General features: G+C 38.1%; 1 protein-coding gene across 1 annotated transcript in view; it reads right to left on the bottom strand.

Annotated features, from left to right (window-relative positions):
* Positions 1–421: 421 nt before the first annotated feature.
* LOC121417403 (DNA-directed RNA polymerase III subunit RPC2-like) overlaps positions 422–10409 on the bottom strand; it is a 51676-nt gene continuing 41688 nt past the window's right edge. The window contains exons 20-27 of the mRNA XM_041611095.1: positions 10225–10348; positions 6419–6562; positions 5907–5973; positions 5213–5318; positions 3569–3665; positions 2641–2778; positions 1381–1530; positions 422–785 (exon numbers count right to left, since the gene is read on the bottom strand). Coding sequence (XP_041467029.1) covers positions 656–785; positions 1381–1530; positions 2641–2778; positions 3569–3665; positions 5213–5318; positions 5907–5973; positions 6419–6562; positions 10225–10348 — 956 coding nt within the window. The 3' untranslated portion in view covers positions 422–655. The remainder of the gene's footprint in view (positions 786–1380; positions 1531–2640; positions 2779–3568; positions 3666–5212; positions 5319–5906; positions 5974–6418; positions 6563–10224; positions 10349–10409) is intronic.

The following is a 10409-nucleotide window of genomic DNA, read 5'->3' as shown; positions in this document are numbered from 1 at the left end:
ACCTTCTGTTTCAAAGTCAGAAGACTTATCCACTGGACGACAACGCTCCACACAGGTAGGTATACAGCCACTGGAAAACATTCAGTGCATTTCTCAACCTTGGAAAAAAATGATGGAATTCTGCAAGAACCATTCGAGCCTTTTATTCCCATTCATGTGTTCCTGGATCTTCTTGTACAGATCCAGAATTTGCTTGGTACCCATCGAAAATATCAAGCCACAAAGAGTTGCGATTGATCCGATCAACCACGACTACGCGTATAGATGACAGGCCAGCAACGTCAACATATAATACATTGCTTGTTCGAAATATTTGTCAAATATGATGTATATTCATAGATTAATTGTTCTCTTGAAGATTCAGTGTGATTCTCTTTGTTTACTAAGGAGATTGAGCTGATTTCATGTACAAAAACAATTATGGTATGGATGGATTTCCATAGAGTTACGATTGATTAGATCAATCGTAACTCTTTGTAAGACGGGGCCCAGGTATGCACATGTTTCCTCTCATTTGGTGAACTATGACCTTGGGCAAGGCACTGATGGAGCTCCGCAAGCGAAGCTCAAGCATCTAACTGCATCTTCTCTTTTATTTGATCTTCTAGGCTGACTGATTCTCTGTCAATGGACACACTAAATCTCAGAATCACTATCATTCTGCGTATTTCTTGAGCTTTAACCTTGGAACAATGTTCATTGATTGGAGTTCCTGGAAGAGGAGCTTGCATGCGTAGGGTATCCTCAAAGATGATATGTTCTGGGAGCAACGGCAGTATGGACACCTGGAAGATAATGGAGAATTAAAAAATAAAACATTAATTTCATAATGATAATCAACATCATCATGATCATCATTAGCATTCCAAACAGAATTTTCATCATTATCATCATGAAAAAAAAAATCACCATCATCATCATCATCATCACCACCACCACCATCATTATCATCACCATCATCATCAGCATCAGCATGATCACCATCATCATCATCATCATCACCATCATGATCACCATCATCATCATCACCATCATCACCATCATCATCATCATCACCATCATCATCATCATCATCATCATCATCATCATCATCATCATCATCATCATCATCATCATCACCATCATCATCATCATCATCATCACCATCATCACCATCATCATCATCATCATCATCACCATCATCATCACCATCATCATGATCACCATCATCATCATCACCATCATCATCACCATCATCATCATCATCATCACCATCATCATCATCATCATCATCATCATCATCATCATGATCCCCATCGTCGTCATCACCATCATCACCGTCATCATCATTATCGTCATCATCATCATCATCACCATCATCATCTTTGTTTATCTACTCACCATCCAGAATGACCTATCAGACCACATTCCCCACAGACGTCCACTTGGAACTGGTCACTTGAAATCATCAGACGCTCAAGAAGCAGCATACTCGCCCCGTAACCAATCAAACAGTCACGCTCCATCTCGCCCAATCGCAAGCCTCCATCTCTGTCATGTGACACAATGAATACATGCACAAAGATGACAGATACTTTCAGCGAACAAAGACGAAAATAATATGTTAACGAGCAGGCGGGGATCTAGCCTGACACCATTAGTTTGGAGAGGCCGAATATATTCCACAAACAATATGGCCCTTGAAATGGTATTGTACCTAATCCGACTAGATCCACACCTGGGAGGAAAAAATAATTTATCGTACATTGACCTACTACAGAAAGAGTTGCGATCAAACGCAACAAAAAAATCTTGCGCAACTTGACTTTCAGCCAATGAAGCACCCGTATTCGATACTTGCGCTTGATCTTTTGACTTGCATTTAAATGCAACTCTTTCTGCAACAGGCACCTGTTCCACAAAATCAATGTTTTCAGCAGCTGTGAATCTGACAAGCACTTGAAAAAAATGTTACAAAATTTCAAAACTGCTAACTGGAGCCAGATTCATAAAGAGTTACAACTATTGTAACTTTGCCACTGTGGCGAATACTATGGTCAGTGGGCCTAGCAGCCAATCACAATCAAGGGTTAACATGGCAAAGTCATATTAGTAACTCCTTATGATACAGGCCCTCGGATTTGTGAATTTGGTCTCAAAAGATGCGTGGGACTTTTGAAAAGGAAATTGATAAGTAGGGACGTAAACAATTCCATGTGATAAAATGGTCGGGTAACATGTTGTGGGGGGTTGATACAAACCCCCTACCCCACCCCTTTCTTCTTGAGTAAAAAAAAAATAAAAGTACAATCAAACCTGTGTTAGTGGCCACCTGCCTATTGTGACCATTAAACCAATTCCCAAGGAGACAGATTGTGTGTACATGTATATGAACTTGTCTTGCATTTTGTGTGCATAAGAACCTGTCTATAGTGACGCCTAAACCCGATTCCCAAGGAGGCAGTTTGTGTGTAATAGAACCTGTCTATAGCAGCCACCTGTCTATAGTGACCTCTAAAACCGACTCCCAACGAGGCATTTTGAGTGCGCAAGAACTTGTCCATAGCAGCCACCTGTCTATAAAGACCACATTTTGTGTTTACTTTGGGTGGCCATTATAGAAAAGGTTCCACTTTATAAGAGGGATTTATTCAATCTTACCTCGCTCTTCCTTCAGTAGGCTGCCTCGTCAAGACGGCCCTTGGTCCTTTAGCCCTGGCATGCATCTTGTCCAGGACCATATGCTTCAGCTTCTGATAGTAGACAGGGCCGAAGTAGATGTAAGCTGTCAGGGGCTCCCTATATTGATACATGTTAAGATAATAAAGTGATAACTAGCTATGCTTTCTAGTGCTGAATTCTAGTCCAGCAGACAAGATGTTGGTCAGGGAGGGCAATGCAACCTAGCTAAAAAGGTATATTTGTACTCAAAATCCAAAACTTAGCTAATATCACACCATTTCTTCCAGGTGGAGGGGGTGAAGGGCAATTAACCCAGATAAAAAGGGAACCAATTTTGACATTCAAAATGCAAAGGCTAGTTTGATAATTTTTGACAATTTCTTAAAGAATCCTTTGGTAAATGTGTTTTATTCACACAAACAGGCATTTGGTTGGTCATTTCAATAAATTTGAATGAAATCATTTGAAATTGTTTAACTGGCATTCATCTTTATATCATCTTCGATAAGACCAAACAGTCATAGCCAGAGTGGTCATAGACCAATCAGCAATTACTGAGGAATTTTCTTTGGTATCACCCGTCTCTGGGAGGATAAAAGCGAACTAAATCACCATGACCCGCAAGTTTCTCCTCCTGATATAACTTGATTGGAGGGGGGGGGGGGGGGGGTGCAGTGCAGTGAGTTCTCAATGTACACAGGGCCTCTATTTAACATCCTATCAAAGGGATGGAGCATTGTCCTCTGTAACAAAGCCTGCATGATACAGGGGAGAGAGGTGTTCACCCAAAATAGGCTTCACTCATCAGCCCGGGGTGGACTCAAATCGACGACCTTTGACTCAACAGGCAGAGGCTTCACTGACAGAGATAACTCGCATCCTCTATTTGCCTTTCTACACTACTCACCCTGTAATACCGGATGTAAGGAAATCCTTTCCAAGGTAGTTGAAACCATGTTTCCTAAGGTCTTCACAAATATCTACAACTTTGTCTCCTCCGAATGCTAAATTAGAGAAGAAAAACAAGCACTATACTGACAGTGGGCCTATTAATACACAAAGTCAATTCATAGCAATACTTAACTCTTTCAACAGTCTTTTGAAACAACATGTGGAGCGTTGTGGCCCAGTGGATTAGTCTTCGGACTTCGAAACAGGGTCGTGGGTTCGAATCCCAGCCATGGCGTAATTTCCTTCAGCAAGAAACTGATCCACAATGTGCTGCACTCAACCCAGGTGAGGTAAATGGGTACCGCTAGGAAGTAATTCCTTAAGAAGCTGTGTGCACTATGAACGCCTAGCTTAGCCGGGTAATATAGGAGCGCCTTGAGCACCTAACAAGGTGGATATGTGCGCAATATAAATATCCTATATTATTATTATTATGTAAATTTTCTAAAATAAATTGTAAGTAAATGACAGTTAATCTTTAACCCTCGACATTTTTCGCGATAAATCGCTAAGCAAAATTTTTTGACCGCGTCGCTCGCTGACTTTTTTACTTTCAAGTTTTGCGCAACTTTTGAGACCAAAATTGTGACCCCCGGGTACGCAGTTCCAAAATTACGCAACATTTCGTAAGTGCATGCAGACCCAAAATTACTCAAAAACGTGAATTTGTGTACAAATCCAATGCAAATAGTGTTCTTAGCCAAAATTCATAAATGTATCATTATTTTTCCTTTTACTGCTCAAAATCAATTAATTTTATCTTGTTTATGGTCAAAATAAAGTCCCCGACAATTTCCATTGAAAAAACAGTAAAAAACAAAAAGTCGAAAAACAAAGAAATACATAAGAAATTTAGAAAACAATAGAATACATAAGAAAATAAATTTGATTTTGAAATTTTTTTAAAATCAATTTGATCAGATGCCTATCTAGAGTATGTGAAACAAAAATTAGCATTTCAGGGGCATTATTTTATTAATTAGAGCAAACTTATGATTTTATGCATAAATTAGCATAATTAATGAGACATGAGATTTTTTGCCGAATTTGATGTTATAGTTTTGTAGATAATGCCATGGGTAACGCGTGTGCCAATTTTCGCCGCGATCGCGCGATCAACAGGCGAGATCATAAGGGGGGGGGGGGCTGAATCAGCCCCCCCTGTCTTTATAGGCGATGAAATAGCCCAGTCTATTTAGGGTTAAGACTCTCTACCACTGCCTTGAATTGGTATAATTACTATCATTGCTACAATTATTATGTCACTGATATCTATTGTTCTGCATTATTTCAATTATAATTAGTTTTAGGGACTGTTCTCTTGTTTGTTGTTATGTTCATCATATTATCAGTAATAAAATCAATGATATAAAAAAAAGAAACTGAGATTGCACTCATGCTTGAGTGACATCCCCCACCCTCCCTTCCATAAAAGAAAAAAAAAATCATGCCTGAGTGTAATCTTCTGTGACACAGACATCTGTTTGACTTAAAGGAGGTTTCTTACACATTTCAATTAACAATTAAGCAATTACCCAACCTGTGAAATGGAATTTCCTTCAAATTTTGAATTTTCCTTATAAGTAAATAGTTCGCTCACCTGTACCATAATGGAACTTTCCTTCTAGTACACCAGCCTTGCCTGCAAGGAACTCGATGAGCTTGCCCACTGTCATACGGGAGGGGAAGCCATGGGGGTTCATGATCTGAGGGACAGAGAAGGAACAAAAATATTTTGTATTTCTTATACTTTCTTCACAGCAACAATATTCATACAATAATTTAGATGCAGACAAGGATGAATTTGAGCTTGACAGGTTTGTCAAAAACATGTAATGATTCTGAGAGAGATAAATCGTCTTTACTTTTCAACCTTCCTGAAATTCATCATGTTGGGGGAATGGATGTACATGTAAAAGAAATGAGCATCATATATTTTGCACAATTCAGAATTAAATTATGAAGGGAATATGGCACGTGTTTTGGTCAAGGCAAATTTTTACTCTTCAATATCTGATATTCTATGGCAAAATAATTATTAGGGGAGGGGTAAAGAGGGAATTACCAGTTTAATCCTATTCTCTTAATTAAAAAAGCTCTCCTAAATGAACTGAACTGATTTGCATTGAGTACAAGATATATGGAAAAAGTACAGCCAAAAAAAGAGTAAATAATGCAAACATTAAATACAAATTAGAAAACACAGGAGGCATTTCTGGTTTGGTGGCATATTTATCAGGTCACATGGCGATGAAGGTCAAAGATCAACAAGGTCAATGAACAATGCTACTTACAATATCCGGACAGATCCCTCTCTCATCAAACGGCATGTCTTCCTGCTGAACAATAAGCCCACACACTCTAAGAGAAGAGAAAAGGTAACAATCATGCCACTCTGGCTAACCAGCATTAGACAATACATAGAGCATGGATATCTTTATAGGAAACCAAAACCCAAGAGGAGCATATTATTGGAAAGAGTAAAATACGAGGAACAATTTAAAACAAGTTTCATCAAAATCTGTCATGAAATAAGCAAGTTATGGACGTTTAAAAAGTCCTGTTGTACTTTCTATGGGGATCCTCAAATTGGCAGACGTGTATTTCTGGAAGCACTAACATCATCATCACCAGCATCATCATCATCATCACAAATCATTAATCATCATCATCATCACCACCACCATCATCATCATCAGCATCATCAACATCATCATCACCACCATCACCACCACCACCTCATCATCATCATCACCATCATCATCATCATCATTGCCACCATGATCACCACAACTACTAATCTCACCCCTTCTGTCCATGTCTACTGCTGAATTTATCTCCAATCTCCGGTCTCCTCGTCTGTCTCAGGAGAACCTTGAAAAGGAATGCTTCTTCCGGGTTTGAGGTCACCAAGACCTTTTCAATGTAGGAATCAGCAGCGCCTTTGTACCTGCAGATATTGCAGATTGAAGATAAATGCCAAGTGTGGTTTACAATTTCAAATGGATTTTTCCAGAAACCAATCAAGTGAACATCAAAGAGGTCATAATATGTATGAATTAAAAAATGTGCCAAACAATCATTCTCGTAGAAAATGTGTCATTGCTGAAAAATTGACAAAACATAATAATATGTCCATTTATATAGCGCAGTTACTATGTGCATATACTCAACTACACTTTGATACTTGGTATCACATTATTACCCCGGCTGTAGCTTAGCCGCCATATCAATAGGCGCCAAAGCGTTCAAGGAATAAATCGTACCGGGTACCCATTCACCCCACCTGGGTTGAGTGCAGCACAATGTGGATAAATTTCTTGCCCAAGGAAATTATGCCATGGCTGGTATTCGAACCCATGACCCTTTATTTGAAAGTCCCGAGACTAATCCACTGGGCCACAACGCTCCATAAACATGCATGGCCTTCCAGATGTCTGGTCTTTTTCCAAGAAATAATGACCACACTCTCCCACATGTGCCGAGCTGTGTTGGTGATGTTAAGTATGGTTATTATTCAGCTTGGATTTCATGATTTGACAGTGCCGGGTTAATTGTAAGCAAACCAGATTTAACTAGAAACACAATACATCCATTCACAGCCAACGACACAGTTTTGAATCTATCCAGTACCAATCTACGGGATGAAGAACTTAATCTACTGAAACATGGATTGTTCTTTTCAATCAAACCCCCTAAGTCTTGGATCAACAAAGCAGATGTCTTCACAACTTTTGAGCTAATTCAATGAGCTTTTCATGACAAGTTGATTGACCGCAAAGATGACCCCAGAGTGAAAGCAGAATTATATCTAGCTAATGAATATGTAAGCAGCTATCAACCTTCACACAGTGATTTACATAACTTCAGGATACTTAAGAAACTAAGGAGCAATAAACAGATTGTTATTCTCAAACCTGACAAAGGTAACGGTGTTGTTATCTTAGATAGGAGTGTATATAATAATGCTATATCTTTGTTACTTGGTGACAAAAGTAAATTTAACAAACTTAATAAAGATCCCACCTTGACAAAGGAACGTTCTCTTCAACAATTCCTATGCAAACTTAAGAAAAAGGGGGCATTTGATGGTTCCACTTCAATAATATATACCCAGGAGGTTCAAAACCAGCAAAAATATATACGGGCTACCGAAAACACATAAAATCAACAATAACATTGATGTACCACCTTTTCAGCCTATAGTATCATCTATTGGGATGTACAATTATAATTTGGCTAAGTATTTGGGATCACTCATCACACCACATATACCTGATGAATTCTGTACGCAAGATTCATTTTCTTTTATAGAGGAGCTTAAAACTAAGAACCTACAAGGAAAGTTTTTAGTGTCATTTGATGTCACTAGTTTATTCACAAATATTCCTTTAGATGAGACTATTGAACTTGCTGCTGATACTATTCTGAAGTATAACAATGATGTATGTTTTAGTAAAGATGAACTGATTGAATTGTTCAAATATGCTACCAAACAGACCCATTTCCTATTCAATGGTGAAATGTATGACCAGGTTGATGGAGTTGCTATGGGCTCTCCTCTTGCCCCTACACTGGCAAACCTATTTATGGGTCATCATGAAAAGAAATGGTTGGAAGAGTTTGAAGGACCCAATGTTCCATTCTATCGCAGATATGTAGACGATGTGTTTTGTATTTTTAACAATGAAGATGAGGTTCAAACCTTTCATGACTATTTGAACTCCAGGCATCCCAATATAAATTTCACTGTTGAAAAGGAAGAACATAGACATTTGCCCTTTTTAGATATTTTAATCAACAATAGCACAGATGTTTATACTACTTCAGTCTTTCATAAGAAGAATTACACTGGGTTGTATACAAATTTTCTCAGCTTTACTTGTTACAAATACAAAACCGGATTGATTAGAACACTGATAGATAGGGCTTACAAAATTTGCAGTCACTCTCATCTCTTTGATACTTGTATCAAGAATTTGAAGGTGTTGAACAGAAACATGTACCCAGCTTGGTTGATCGAAAGGTCATTAAACCAATACTTTCAAAACATCCAAAACCCAAACAATGATCAGGAGAAAAAGACTACAAGATTTTTCAAGTTACCATATATTGGTAAAGCATCAAAGGAGCTTGAAATGAGAATCAACATTATGGTTAACAATATTGCCAAGATCTTCATATTACTCTTTCTTTCTCATCTTTCAAGCTCAGTTCTTTACTTTCTGTGAAAGACTCCATTCCCCAGGAGCTTCGTGCTCGTGTCATATATCAATTTACATGTGCGAGATGTAAAGCTCGCTATATTGGTCAAACCAAGCGTCATTATAAGACACGAGTACAGGAACACCTGGGGAAGGACAAGAACTCCCATTTCTGGAGACACTTGCAATCGTCACCCCAATGCTTGTTAGAATGCAATACCCACTGTTTCAAAATTCTCGATACTGCTCAAACAGATTTTCAACTAAAAATAAAAGAAGGGCTTTTCATCAAATGGAAACAACCTCAACTAAACCAACAGGTGTACAATTACCAAATAATGTTATCCATTTAATTTAACCCACCCCTATCTGATGACTCCATAGACTTGTATTTTTTTTTACTTCATTCCATTTAACATTGAATTCACACCTTTTTTACTTGACATCCTAACTGTATAAATACCAATGACTCTGTTTATAATTTTCAGGCTGAGGATGAGGTGCGACACCTCGAAACATGTTTCGTTTATTGAAGTGTTATGTTCTATTCTTTATATTTCGTCTTCAATTTCGTATTGTGTCGTTCTTTTGGAAAAAAACAGATTTAGATTTAACATGTTATGGTGATCAGCAACCTTGCTTTTAAGAAGTAATGTTTATCATTACATTCTGTGTTTCATTAAAAGCAAATAATGCTGAAATGTAAAATAAGTTTTGGTAATGTCATAGTTTTGGTACTTGATACATTATCAATAGTATTTAAGAGATACAACCCATTATATTGGGAGATCTCTGCTGTCACTTTCCTGGGGATTTTTGGTTGGGCTTGCTATAAATAGTCAATATTATTCAAGGGATAACACCCATGGGATTTTATTTTTTAAAGTTGTGCTGCTGAGGTTGGTTGGACTTGCTATACATTATTTCATTATTATACAACTCATGCAAAGTTTCTTGTAATTTGATTGGTTGAAAGCCATTCAATATTTGACCCATTTTGTGCTGCATGCAAATTTTATTTCCATTGCATGGCGACCATGCATTTTTTATTTTTCCATTGCACGGTTGAGCTTTCTCCTTCAGTGTGTACCACTAAGCATGTGTATATGCGTACATTTTGTAAGTGTGTGTTTGCGCGCATCGAAGTAAGCGCATCAACAAGGCTTGCTGTGCGCACTGAGATTCATGAATCAAAGTGCGTCACAGCCTAACGGCTTCATGCAATGGATTGAACAAAGCCTCAACTCGCGTGAGGATAGATCACCTAATGAACTCACGTGCATGCATCATTTTTGTTTAAGTGACATGATTTATGTTATTGGGACTTCTCTGTAGTGATACTGTTTGGGTTAGTTGGTTGGTTGGGCTTGCCATTCATTTTTTTATTTTTTTAAGTGACATGACTTACGTTATTGGGACTTCTCTGTAGTCGTGCTGCTGGGGTTGGTTGGTTGGGCTTGCTTGCAGAGGATTCATGTTGACTACTGGCATAGACTTATTCAGCAACACCTGTTTGTTTGTGACCCTCTCTCCTACATTTGGCAAAATAACAAGTTCAAACAGTAAATTTAGATCATAGGAGCTTAAGATAAA

The sequence above is a fragment of the Lytechinus variegatus genome, chromosome 6 (genome assembly GCF_018143015.1).
Source record: "Lytechinus variegatus isolate NC3 chromosome 6, Lvar_3.0, whole genome shotgun sequence".
Taxonomy (NCBI): Eukaryota; Metazoa; Echinodermata; class Echinoidea; order Temnopleuroida; family Toxopneustidae; genus Lytechinus; species Lytechinus variegatus.
Note: the sequence above shows the minus strand (reverse complement) of the source record. Positions and strands in the feature narration are given on the sequence as shown.